Source organism: Arachis stenosperma, chromosome 7 (assembly GCF_014773155.1).
Source record: "Arachis stenosperma cultivar V10309 chromosome 7, arast.V10309.gnm1.PFL2, whole genome shotgun sequence".
In the NCBI taxonomy this organism is placed as follows: Eukaryota; Viridiplantae; Streptophyta; class Magnoliopsida; order Fabales; family Fabaceae; genus Arachis; species Arachis stenosperma.
In genome coordinates, this window is record NC_080383.1 from 63,418,265 (window position 1) to 63,432,537 (window position 14,273).

The 14,273-nt window shown below is 39.3% G+C and overlaps 1 protein-coding gene across 1 annotated transcript; it reads right to left on the reverse strand.

Moving 5' to 3' along the window:
• Window positions 1–964: 964 nt before the first annotated feature.
• Window positions 965–1,669, reverse strand: LOC130939852 (uncharacterized). The gene has a single exon (XM_057867918.1). It carries the CDS (start codon window positions 1,667–1,669, stop codon window positions 965–967), a length of 705 nt encoding a protein of 234 aa, XP_057723901.1.
• Between the last annotated feature and the right edge of the window lie 12,604 nt (window positions 1,670–14,273).

Below are 14,273 nucleotides of genomic sequence, written 5' to 3' on the forward strand. Positions count from 1 at the left end.
GGAAGAAAGAATGAATTGGAAAAAGATGTTCATGCTAGCAGAATGTTATTGATAGTTCATGGGATTTTATGTTGATATGCACATACTCACTTCTTATTGATTCTTAGGCTTTAGAAAGTCTCCTTCAAGCTTCAAGTGTCATACTGCTATGACCTCTCATTATTCCTTTATCCTTGGCTATTACTTTGTTCAAAGCTTTATTTGAGTGTCATGTGTAGCAAGTTCATTTTCTTTTCTTTATACTTGACACATTATTCACCATGGACACTTGGCTCACCTTTCCCTTTAAACATTGATGCCCAGCACCTTTTTGGTTACTAAATGCCTTGTAGTTAGGTTGCTCTTGATAGTGGATTTTCAGCTGATGATCCCGGATTAGTTAATCCAAGTCACCGAGTGTTGAAGCACTCCAAAGAGCTTAGTAGTCCAAGCAGATCCTAATACATAGACACCACAGGCATATATTTTTAAGGTTCAAGCTATTGGTGTCCAGCTTTGTTTCCTTTTTTTGTTTTCTTTGATTCTGCCATCTTTTGGCTATTTCTTTTCTTTCTTTCTTTTTATTTTTTTCTTTTGAACCAAGGATTTTCTTATTGAGATTCATAGACAGTAGATCACTCTATTCTTAGAAAAAGACATCCTAGCTCTTTATTCACTAAAAGTGAGTTTTTATACAATCACACACGTACCACCACTTACTTTTATCATACTTCTATCTAACAGAAAACCTCACTTCACAATCAGACATTTCTTTTATTGAATTAAAGATGCAGGGGACAGAACATGCTCTTAGTTAAGTGGAAGCAAACACACAAGCACAAACTTAACTAGCTTACTTATTTTATGATGAACACACATAATGCAAAGACTATTAATTAAAATAACTTCTCAAAGATGCAAAGACACTTCAAACAGATAGAACGCATATTTTTTTGTAGTGATGATTAAGGAGCAAGTCCACCTTTCATTTGTCATGCTTTTTCTTTCTTCTTTCATATACTTGGTTGCTGGCATTCCCTGTGTCCATGTTTGTTGGCTGTTGACCCCGCCAGAACCCCGCTTTATTCATCGCTTCCTCTACTCTATCTTCAAGCATCATGGCTTTGTTTACTTCTATTTCACTTTTCTTTTTGAAGAACTCTTCAAATGTTGGGAATGCTGGATCCATGGTGTTCAGATGTTCTCCAATATAGTTCAGCCTGATTTGACTATTAATGTTGTAATCGGCTTGGACTTCATATCTTGCATCTTGGAGGGTTGTAAACTCATTGAGAGCCCTCATGGTTTCGGCCTGCATTTGTGCTAACTTCCCAAATGCCTCATGAGATTGAAAGGCATGCTCCTCTTGCATTGCAGTGAATTTTGACTCAAACTCATTTTGTTGGTTCATCATTTTCAGCTGCCATTCTTGTTGTTCTTGGTGATGCTTCAAGTATTGTGAATGGTACTCTTGTTGCCTTTCTTGAATTCTTGTGTATTGGTGTGACAGTCTTCCAATTGCTTCTTGCATTTGGGTCATATCCATATTGCCATGTGGGAAAAAGTGCGGCTGTTCCTCCTCTTCTTGTGGTTCTTCTTCTTGGTGTAACTCATCTTCTTCCATTAGTTCTTCTCTTTGCCTTCTTCCATGTGGTCTTCGGCCATGATGTGCTTCAGGAGTTATTATCATTCTTTCAATGGTTATGGGCAAGCCTTGGCCTATCCACTTTGGATTCTCATCTTCCAGTGGTACTTTAGCCTTCACACATAACCTCCAAATGGTACTTGGATAGTACAACCAAGATCCGGACGAATTCTTCTCAGCAATCCGTTGGATATCTTTGCAAGAATCTCATGGACTTTGATCTCTCCTCCTACCATGATGCAGTGCAACATCACAGCCCTCTCCTTGTTAACTTCTGATGTGTTTACTGTGCCCAGAATTGATCTTTTCATCAGCTCATACCATCCTTTGGCTTCCGGGATGAGGTCACATCTCTTCAAATACTTATATCGGTTCTTGCCATCTCCTTCCCATTCGGAGTTCTCTAAACAAATATCTCTAGCAATCTCATCATAATCCTGATCCTCATTCAACCTTTGATGGTATCCTGGTTCATTAAAGCGGACTGACTTTAGCCCCAAGACTTTCTTGATTGCATTCGAGCTAAAATCTACTTCCACTCCCCGCACATAGCTCTTGTATGTTGGTGGCTCACGCATGTCAAGCCTCGGGATGTTGGCATAGAACTCTCTTACAATATTGGCATTGATTCGGGTATCTGGTGATGTAAGCTCCTCCCACCTCCTCTTTTGAATTTTGTTCTTCATTTCTTGACATCCATCATCCGGAAATAAGAATGGAATTTCTGGATAGATCTTCTTGTTGTTCATCCACTCCATTTGAAATTGATGGTATGAAGACTTGAATCTCCATCGGTCATATTCAGGGGTGCTCTCCTCCACCATAGGTTCTTTTCCTTTTCTTCGTTTGGTTCTTGATGAGGAGGCCATGATCACTTAGTTGGTGGAGTTTTGTAAGGTTAAAGGGGGTGTGAAGAGTGTTAGAGAGTTTGATGTGAGTTTGGAGCACAAAGAGGTGAGACCGAATTGGTTGGGGTAAGAATTGATGAAGGGAGGTTTAGATTGTTGGAAAGAAGTGTAGCTTATGGTGAAGGATGAAAGAATTGAGGTTTCAAAGCCACAAGGATTCGGTTATGTGCATGGCTAAAAGGTGGTGAGCTTTTTAAACGAGCAATGAAAGGCTAGGATGCAATTGGACTTAAGGGAATCAAAGGTATGTATGTAAGGATGAATGAAGACAAAATGTGCTCATTGCCTTGCCTTTGCCGTGACCATCTTCTGAGGAATGGCAGATTCTCTTTTTGATGTGATGATATTTTGTCCTCATGCTATGCTTTCCTTTGTCTTGTCTCTTTCATTGAAGATTCTTTGACTACCTAATCATCACAACAAGACAACACACATTATCTTATCCAACCGTAGCTAGAGTTGTTCTTTTTATAACAAAACAATTAATGAAACCGTGACATTCTCTTAGGAGGACACCAAACTTAGTGTTTGGTCATGTATAAAGAAAATAAGTCTCCTCCTCCAATTAGTGTAATTCCAATGTCAAATGTTCATAAGAATTGTTTTTGTTACACTTTCTTTTTCTCTCTTTTTTTCATGAAGGATCAATTGTGTCTCTAAATTGGTACATCAAAGTTTGGTGGACACCAAACTTGTTTCTTGACAAAAGGTGCCTCACAATTGATGCCTTCATTACCGAAAAGGATTTTTCTATTTATGAGATTTTGGAAAATAACAATTGTATGATTATTGATGCATGAATTCCCAAGTTTCATGAAGTTAAGTGAACACCAAACTTAGTGTTTGGCTATATGCTTTATCAAGAGACTTTAAGCATGTAAAACGGAATTATTGCTTGAAAGCATACCAACTTCAGACAATGCATGCAGTTAATGAGCCTGTTCATGAAAGGAAAGGGGGTTCATGCTCAAATGATCATAACTTATTGAATTTAAAATGACATGAATTTTAAAGCATGGGTTGCCTCCCATGAAGCGCTCTTTTATTGTCATTAGCTTGACATTGAGGCTCTCTTTTATGGTGGTTGGTGCTTGTAGGGCCTCAATTTGTCTCCCCTGACTGTGATTCTCTTCTTTGTTTTCTGGTGTTCAATCTCAGCATGCTCTAATGAGAGTATGTTGCTGACAATGTAGTAGTCCTCATTTTGTTGATTTGACCTCAGCTGTTGATATATCAGATGTACTTTGTCACCTTTGGAAAGCCCCTCTGTTGGAATCTTCCTATTCTTCCAACCCCTTTTTGTCTTGTTCCTGCTTTTCATCCTTCCTTTTGTTGATCTTTCTTTTCTGGCCATGGGCTTCTCTTGGGGACCTCTCTTCTTTGTGGCTAATATTCCAATATCTTCTTGAGCTTCTTCATTAATTTGCACAATCCTTGTCCTTGGGGTGTTGCTGTGACTTTCCTTGTCATTTTCTTCCTTCAGCTGTGATCCTCCCTTATCAATTTCCATAGAGTCTTTCTTCTTTTCACTAAACTGTGCCTCTGGTAAGACCTTCAGAATGACCCTCTGATCATGCATCCTGAGAGTTAACTCCCCTTTCTCTATGTCTATGATGGCTCTAGCCGTGGCCAGGAATGGCCTTCCTAGTATAACAGAGTCACCATCATCCTCGTCTGACTCTAGAACCACAAAGTCAGCAGGGTATATAAAGCTGTCCACCTTGACCAACAGATTTTCAACTACACCCCTAGGGTGCACCATTGATTTATCTACAAGCTCCAGTGACATTTGTACTGGTTTGACTTCTTCTATATGCAGCTTTTTCACCAGGGAGGATGGTATTAAATTAATACTTGCTCCGAGATCGCACATTGCTTTAGTGATGGTCACTTCCCCAATGGTGCAGGGTAACAAGAAACTCCCTGGGTCCTCAAGCTTAGGAGGCAGCCCTTTTTGAATCAAGACTCTGCATTCCTCAGTGAGTGATATGGTTTCCTTCTCAAGCCAACTTCTCTTCTTATTGATAAGATCCTTCAAAAACTTGGCATATAAAGGCATTTGCTCAAGTGCTTCAGCTAGAGGGATATTGATTTCCAGCCTCTTGAAGGTCTCAAGGAATTTGTGGAAATGTTGGTCCTTAACCTCTTTGTTGAATCTCTGAGGATATGGCAGTGGAGGTGTGATGCTCTTTTCGATTTGCCGCTGTCCTTGAGTCTTTTCCTTTGAGCTATGTGGCTGGTTCTCCTATTCTTTGAGTTTCTCATTGCTTTTGGTTGGCACCACAACTTGCTCCTTAGCTTGATCTGCTTTTGTTTGCTTATCCTCTGTTGGTTCTTTGATGCTCTCTTTTTGTTTCTTTGTAGTGTCATTGTTGCTCATCAATATTCTCCCACTTCTCAATTGTATTGCCTTACACTCCTCCTTGGGATTTGGGATTGTGTCACTAGGCAGTGAACTTGAAGGTCTCTCAACAGACATTTGCTTGGAAATTTGCCCGATCTGCCTTTCTAGGTTCTTTATGGAGGCCTCATGGTTTTTGTTTGTCATTTCTTGGAGTTTCATCATTTTTTCTATCATGGTTTCCAAGTTGGTGATTCTTTGGGGTTCAGGTGGTGCTTGTGGTGGGTTATGAGCTGTGGTTGGTGGATGATAGGAATTTTGGTTGGTGGATTGGTATTGGTTGTGAGTGGGGTAATTGTTTTGAGGTTTTCTATAGGTATTTTGGTTGGTTTGCTGCTGGTTGAAATTTTGATTGTGTCTTGGGTTGTTTTGGTTTGAGTTTCTCTGCCATGGTTGTTGGTTTTGGTTGTGAGTATCTCCCCATCTGAGGTTGGGGTGATTCTTCCATGAGGGGTTGTATGTATCACCATAGACTTCATTTGGATTAGAGTGCATGTACTGAACTTGTTCTTGCTGTTGCTCTTCTTGAACTTCTTCATTTTGTCCCCATGTAACTGATGGTTGGCTAGTGTTGACTGCTGCAACTTGGAGGTTGTCAATCCTCTTGGTCATTTGCTCAAATTGTTGTTGAATTTGCTGCTGCATTAATTTGTTTTGAGCCAGGATTGAATCTACTCCTTCTAGCTCCATTACGCCTCTTCTCTGTGATGGTTGGCGACTTCTTTGATGAGCAAAGAAATATTGGTTGTTGGCCACCATATCAATAAGTTCTTGAGCCTCCTCTGCAGTTTTCATGAGCTGTAAGGAACCTCCAGCTGAGTGATCCAAGGATTCCTGAGACTTCAGTGTTAAGCCTTCATAGAAGTTTTGCAGCTTCTCCCATTCATTAAACATGTTAGAAGGGCATTTTCTGACTAGAGCCTTGTACCTCTCCCATGCCTCATAGATGGGTTCATTCTCCATTTGTGTGAATGTTTGTACCTCGGCCTTCAACCTTATAACCCTCTGTGGTGGATAAAACTTGGCAAGGAACTTGGTTACCAAGTCATCCCAGTTGTTGATGCTGTCTCTTGGAAATGATTCCAACCATTGAGTAGCCTTATCCCTGAGAGAGAATGGGAATAGCATCAATTTGTAGCTGTCAGGAGGTACTCCATTAGTTTTGACAGTGTTGCATATCCTCAGGAAGGTGGATAAGTGTTGATGTGGGTCTTCAAGTGATCCTCCACCAAAAGAGCAATTATTCTGAACCAAAGTGATGAGTTGTGGCTTAAGTTCAAAATTGTTTGCATTGACATTTGGAGCCAAGATGCTGCTTCCACAATGTCTAGGATTGGCAAAGGTATAGGAAGCCAAAACTCTCCTCTGAGGTGGGTTGCCATTGTTGTTGTCTGCTCCACCTGGTGGATTAGTTGAATGTTCCACCATCTCATGAAATTCTTCTTCTGATTCCTCTTCTCCAACAATATTTTTTCCTCTTTCAGCTCTCCTTAACCTCCTGAGGGTCCTCTCATCTTGTTCATGAAGGTTTAGTGTGGTTCTTCGTGTACCTGACATACAAGCATATCATAAGAAATGTACACACCAATGATACTTCAATCTACTGCTAAATTGAAGTTTTAGTTAGTTTAAGCAAAAATTCAAACAGTTAATGGGTTAGTCAAAATTAAAGAAAAAGTGCTTGATCTAAATTACCACCTCACTTAATCATTGTCAATCTAATCAATCCCCGGCAACGGCGCCAAAAACTTGATGGGAATTATTTTGGTTGGAGACAAGAATCTCTCCCAAAACAACACCAATCTAACCGGCAAGTGCACCGGGTCGCATCAAGTAATAAAAACTCACGGGAGTGAGGTCGATCCCACAGGGATTGAAGGATTGAGCAATTTTAGTTTAGTGGTTGATTTAGTCAAGCGAATCAAGATTTGGTTGATTGATGGGTAACTTGCAGAATTTAAATTGCATTGAAAGTAAAGAGAACAAGAAATAAATTGCTGAATCTTAAAGAGCAAGAAAGTAAATGGCAGAAACTTAAAGAGCAAGTAATGTAAATTGCAAGAATCTTAAATGACAAAAAAATGTAAATGGCTTGAAATGTAAAGGGGATTGGGACTTGGATTTGCAGGAATTAAACAAAGAGAAATTAAATTGCATCAAACAGAAGAGTAATTGGGAATTGGGATTGAATCGGATTCAAACAGACAAGTAAATAAACAAATAAAGCAAGAAACAGGAAATTGAAAAGATGAATCAAGATCTCAGAACCCAAGAGACTAGAAAACCAAGTCTAGATCTCAATGCCTTCCTAGATCCAACAAGAACAATAGCAATGGAATTGTAAATTGCAAAGAGATTAGATGAAGAAGCAATGAACCGAATTGGAAATTAAATTGCAGTGAAAATCAACAGAGAGATCTAAGGTGAGATTGAAACAGAATTCCTTCAATTCTCCAACCCAAGATCCAAGACAAGTGTAATTGAAATTGAAAGCAATTAAACTAAGAAAATAAAGATCATTCAAGCTCCCAAAACTAAGAAGAAAACTCATTTTAAAAAAACTAAAAAGGAAGCTCCCCGACTAACTTGAATCTTAGCCTATTTATACACTCTCTTCAATTGATCTTCAAGCCTTGAGTTGGGCCTTTGCTCTTGATGGAATTGGGTTGAAAGAGGCCTTGGTTGATTGCTCTTGAAGCTTGGAGAGAAACCCAAGTGAACCAATTGAACCGGATTTGGGTTTTGCAAAGTTGGATTCAAAGTTAGCCTTAAAGTTAGGGGGCTAACTTTGAGGCCAACTTTTCATATCAGCAAAACCAATTTCCTGCATCTCACGTTGGTGCCAACGTTAGGGGGCTAACTTTGACCCTAACGTTGGCCTTGCTTTGTGTTGGTGTGGCGCCAACGTTAGCCTCCAAGTTAGGGGGCTAACGTTGGCGTAAACGTTGGCAGCCCTGGAGGAGAGTTCTCATGCCAACGTTAGCCTCCAAGTTAGGGGGCTAACGTTGGCGCAAACGTTGGCACACCCTGGGAGCAAATCTTCATGCCAACGTTAGCCTCTAAGTTAGGGGGCTAACGTTGGCGCAAACGTGGAACACCCTGGGAAGCAATTTCAATTTCCAACGTTAGCCTCCAAGTTAGGGGGCTAACGTTGAGGCTAACTTCAAGTCCAAAAGTTTGTGCCAACGTTTGAGGGCTAACTTCAACTCCAACTTCATTCTTCCTGGTTCAATTTCACTTGTTTCATTGTCTTCTCTTAGCTTCTAGCCATTCCTTCTCACTTCAATCCTTTGCCAAGCTTTCTTCACCTATCATAAATCAACCAAACACATCAAAGCTATGCTTGAAATCATGAGATGATTATTCTATCCTAATATGCACCAATTATGGCATCAAACCTCATGAAATTGCATTAATTTATCTATGGTTGATTCAATCAAAGGAAGCATGAAAATCTACATAAATTGGCTTGCTTAAGCCTTAAGAAAGTGCATAATTCAAGTGAAAACAAAAGAAAAAGACTAGTGAAACTAGGCTAAGATGACTTGTCATCACATGTGATGACATGTTACCATGTCATGTTTTTCTATGCTTTTTCCTTTGTTTTCAATAGGTTTTATGCACTTTCTTGAACCATAAGCAAGCCAATTGGGTAGATTTTCATGCTTCCTTTGATTTAATCAACCATGTATGAATTCATGTTATTTCTTGAGGTTTTATGCCATAATTGGTGCATATTAGGATAGAATGAATATCTCATGATTTTGAGCATAGCTTTGATGTGTTTGGTTGATTTATGATAGGTGAAGAAAGCTTGGAAAAGGGTTGAAGTGAGAAGGAATGGCTAGAAGCTAAGAGAAGACAATGAAACAAGTGAAATTGAACCAGGAAGAATAAAGTTGGAGTTGAAGTTAGCCCTCAAACGTTGGCACAAACTTTTGGATGAAAAGTTAGCCTCAACGTTAGCCCCCTAACTTGGAGGCTAACGTTGGAAATTGAAAATGCTTCCCAGGGTGTTCCACGTTTGCGCCAACGTTAGCCCCCTAACTTGGAGGCTAACGTTGGCATGAAAATTCCTCCCAGGGGCTGCCAACGTTTGCGCCAACGTTAGCCCCCAAACTTGGAGGCTAACGTTGGCACATGAAAACACAACAGCTTGAAGGGGTGTACTTCCAACTAGAATAACTTGAGCTAGAGAGCTCCAATTGATGCGCTTCCAACGGCAAATGAAAGTAGACATCCAGGGCTTTCCAACAATGTATAATAGTATGGGGTGGACAAAACGTTTGAGCCTCCAGAACTGGCGTTTTCGCCAACGTTTGAGGGCAAACATTACCCCAAACGCTGCACACCAAAGCCAGCGACCATGCCCTCTTCAAATGATCATAACTTGAGTTGTAGATGTCCAATTGAAGTGATTCCAAGTGGGTTAGAAAGCTGACATTCAGAGCTTTCCAACCATATATGATAGTCTATATTGGGCATAAAATTGGCAACATGACAAGAGGACAAAGTTGGCGCCATATTTGTGCTTGAGGAAGGGCCAACGTTGGCGCTAAAGTTAGACCCCTAACTTTGGCACCAACGTTGGCATCAGGAAATGTGGTTTGCTGATATGAAAAGTTAGCCTCAAAGTTAGACCCCTAACTTTGAGGCTAACTTTGAATCCAACTTTGCAAAACTCAACCCGGTTCAATTCGGTTCCTCTTCAAACTCCAAGAGCAATCAACCAAGGCCTTTATCAACCAAATTCCATCAAGAGCAAGGGCCCAATTGACACCACTCAGAGGCACAAGATAGTTAGAATAGAAATTTCATTTTAATTGTAATTTGTTTTGAATTTCATTTTCATTTTGTAGAGATGCTTATAAATAGGCATCTGTTTCATATTTGGAAGCAGGCTGGCTCCACTAGGGAGCAGTAGGAGTAGATAGCTCTCTCTTTTAGTTTTCATTTCTGTTTTGAATCTTGGGTGGAGATTGGAAGGAATTCTGTTTTCATTCTCACCTTGAGAATTCTCGTTGTTCTTCTTCTACAAAATTTCAGTGAATTAAGGATTTGAATCAACACTCTGTTTATTGCCTTCATCTCTATTTCTTCTTCAAATTGTTTCTCTGTTGGATCAAGGAAGGACTTGAGATCTAGACTTGTTTTCTAGTCTCATTGAGCCCCTGAGATCTTCAATTTCTCTTTTAGATTTTGCAATTGAGCCAAGCTGCTTTCTATTTTGATTCTACAAGTAATTTTCCAAATCCATTTGAATATGCTGCATCTTTTAATTCTCTGTTTGATTGCACTTTGAATTCTCTTGTTTAGTTTTAATTCCCAGCACCCCAACTCCTTTATTCTCCCTGCAATTTAAATTTTCAGTTGCTTGAATTACTTCCTTCTTTAGTTTCCAGTACCCACTCCCCTTTACATTCACTGCAATTTACATTTCTTGTCATTTAAGCTTCCGCCCATTTAAGTTTCTGTCAAATTTAGCTTCTGCACTTTTAATTCTTGCAATTTACTTTCTGTTGGTCACTTTTCACACAATTCACTCAATGTTAGCTTGACTAAATGATGAGCGGATAATTTGTATGCTTTTTGGCATTGTTTTTAGTATGTTTTTAGTATGATCTAGTTAGTTTTTAGTATATTTTTATTAGTTTTTAGTTAAAATTCACTTTTCTGGACTTTACTATGAGTTTGTGTGTTTTTCTGTGATTTCAGGTATTTTCTGGCTAAAATTGAGGGATCTGAGCAAAAATCTGATCCAGAGACTCAAAAGGACTGCAGATGCTGTTGGATTCTGACCTCCCTGCACTCGAAGTGGATTTTCTGGAGCTACAGAAGTCCAATTGGCGCGCTCTCAACGGCGTTGGAAAGTAGACATCCTGGGCTTTCCAGCAATATATGATAGTCCATACTTTGCCCAAGATTTGATGGCCCAAACCGGCGTTCAAAGTCACCTCAAGAAATTCCAGCGTTAAACGCCGGAACTGGCACCTAATTGGGAGTTAAACGCCCAAACTGGCACTAAAGCTGGCGTTTAACTCCAAGGAGAGTCTCTACACGAAATTGCTTCATTGCTCAGCCCAAGCACACACCAAGTGGGCCCGGAAGTGGATTTTTTTATGTCATTTACTCATCTATGTACTAGTTTTCTATAAGTAGGACCTTTTACTATTGTATTAAGAAGAGAGACTCTGGGTAGCTATCTTTGTTTTAGGCTATCTTAGACCATTGGGAGGCTGGCCATTCGGCCATGCCTAGACCTTGTTCTTATGTATTTTCAACGGTGGAGTTTCTACACACCATAGATTAAGGTGTGGAGCTCTGCTGTACCTCGAGTATTAATGCAATTACTATTGTTCTTTCATTCAATTCCGCTTGTTTTTTGTCCAAGATATCACTTGTTCTTCAACATGATGAAGGTGATGATTGACGCCCATCACCATCCTCACCCATGAACAAGGTGACTGACAACCATTCTTGTTCTACAAGCATCTGAGGCTTAGTGAATATCTCTTGGATTCCTGATAACACGATGCATGGTTGATCGCCTGACAACCGAGTGCTCGCCTGACAAACGAGCCAACCATTCCGTGAGATCAGAGTCTTCGTGGTATAGGTGAGAACTGATGGCGGCATTCAAGAGAATCCGGAAGGTCTAACCTTGTCTGTGGTATTCTGAGTAGGATTCAATGATTGAATGACTGTGACGTGCGTGCTTCAAACTCCTGAGGGCGGGGCGTTAGTGACAGACGCCAAAAGAATCACTGGATTCTATTCCGGTCTGATTGAGAACCGACAGATGATTAGCCTATGCTGTGACAGAGCATCAGGGACGTATTTTCACTGAGAGGATGGGAGGTAGCTGCTGACAACAGTGAAACCCTACACGAGCTTGCCATGGAAAGGAGTAAGAAGGATTGGATGAAGGCAGTAGGAAAGCAGAGAGACGGAAGGGAAGGCATCTTCATACGCTTGTCTGAAGCTCTTACACCAATGATATACATAAGTATCACTATCTTTATCTTTTATGTTATTTTCGTTCATCATCATATACAATTGAGTTTGCCTGACTAAGATTTACAAGATGACCATAGCTTGCTTCAATGCTAACAATCTCCGTGGGATCGACCCTTACTCACGTAAGGTATTACTTGGACGACCCAGTGCACTTGCTGGTTAGTTGTGCGAAGTTGTGTAATGCCATGGAATTGAACCACCAAGTTTTTGGAGTTCATGACCAGGGATTATGAGAGTTGTGAAAAGTATTGTTCACAATTTCGCGCACCAAGTTTTTGGCGCCGTTGCCGGGGATTGTTCAAGTTTTGAGCAAGCTTTTGGTAACAATGCCTGGGATTGTTCTAGTTTGGACAACTGACGGTTCATCTTGTTGCTTAGATTAGGTATTTATTTTTTTCGAAATTCTTGGAGATGAATTCTAGAGTTTTATGATGATTTGTTGAAATCTGGCTGGCTGAGAAGCCATGTCTAATCTGATTGGACCGAGGTTTCAACTTATCACCACAAGAGCTTGTTGATTTTCATCAATTTTGCTTTTGGAGCAGTGATCTGCTAAGGCTTGGCTGACCTTTGGTCATGTCTAGTGTTTTGGACCGAAGCTTTCTTTGAAAGCTTGGCTGGCTGTGAAGCCATGTCTAATTCCTGGACCGGAGTCTTAGACTAGCATTGCACTGATTCCTGGAATTCTCATTAAGAATTTTGATATCTTTTTCCACTTAATTTTCGAAAAACACAAAAAAAATTATAAAACCATAAAATCCAAAAATATTTCTTGTTTGAGTCTATAGTCTCATCTTAAGTTTGGTGTCAAATGCATGTTTTTGTTATATTTTTCGAATCCATGCATATATTTCTTTGTTTTGATCTTTGAATTCTCTTGGCTTGAGTGTCTATGTGTCTCATATAGTGTCAGTAGTACACAAACTGCTAAGTTTAGGTGTCTTGCATGCATTGTTATTTGATTCCTGTTGCATTTTGATTATTAAAAATCCAAAAATATTTTTAATTTGTGTCTTTTCAAGTCAATAATACAAAGAATTGAAGATTCAGAACATACTGCAGAGGAATTATACAGAAAAAGCTGAGCATTCAAAAATGCCCAGTGAAGAGGGCAGACTGGCGTTTAAACGCCAGCCAGGGTACCTGGTTGGGCGTTTAACGCCCAAAGAGGTAGCATTTTGGGCGTTAAACGCCAGAATGTATACCATTCTGGGCGTTTAACGCCAGGATGGTGCTAGGGGGAAGATTTTGTTTTCAAAATCAATTTTTTTTCAAGTTTTCAAAGTTTTTCAAAACCAAATCTTTTTCAAATCATATCTTTTCAATCAAATGTTTTCAAAATCAATTTCTTTCCTTTTTCAAAGATACTTACTAACAATTAATGATTTGATTGAACATTTTTTGCCTTCTTTATTAAGAAAGGTTTTATGTTTGAATCATATCTTTTCTTGTTAGGCAAGTCATCAATTTTTTTTAAAATCATATCTTTTCAAATTGTTTTCAAATCATATCTTTTAAAATTGTTTTCAAATCATATCTTCTCAATCACATCTTTTTAAAACCATAACTTTTTCAATCAAATCTTTTTAATCACATCTTTTTCAAAATAGTTTTCAATCAAATCTTTTTAATTTCTAATTTCAAAATCTTTTTCAAAAATCACTTGATTTCTTTTTCACTTTGAATTTTCGAAAATTATCAATCAAATTTTCAAAATGTTTTCAAAATCTTTTAATTGAATTTTCGAAAATCCTCTTCCCTCCTTCTCACATCCTTCTATTTATGGAGTACTACTCCTTCTTAATGCACAATTAGAACTCTAACTAATCAAGTTCAAATTCTTCTACCTTCTTTTCTTCTATTTTTCTTTTTCTCTGACATTTCAAGGAATCTCTATACTGTGACATAGAGGATTCCACATTTTTGTTCTCTTCTCTTTCATATGAGCAGGAGCAGAGACAAAGGCATTCTTGTTGAAGCTGATCCTGAACCCGAAAGGACCTTGAAGAGAAAGCTAAGAGAAGCTAAAGCACAACTCTCTGTTGAGGACCTGACCAAATTCTTCAAGGAAGAAGAACCCATGGCAGCCGAAAACAACAACAATGCCAACAATGCAAGGAAGGTGCTGGGTGACTTCACTGCACCTACTCCTGATTTCTATGGGAGAAGCATCTCTATCCCTGCCATTGGAGCAAACAACTTTGAGCTTAAGCCTCAATTAGTTTCTCTAATGCAACAGAATTGCAAGTTCCATGGACTTCCAATGGAAGATCCTCATCAGTTCTTAGCTGAATTCTTGCAAATCTGTGACACAGTCAAGACT

What these genes read in the sequence shown, in the direction of transcription:
- LOC130939852 (XM_057867918.1), bottom strand. Translation starts at nt 1,669, where the DNA reads ATGATAATAACTCCTGAAGCACATCATGGCCGAAGACCACATGGAAGA.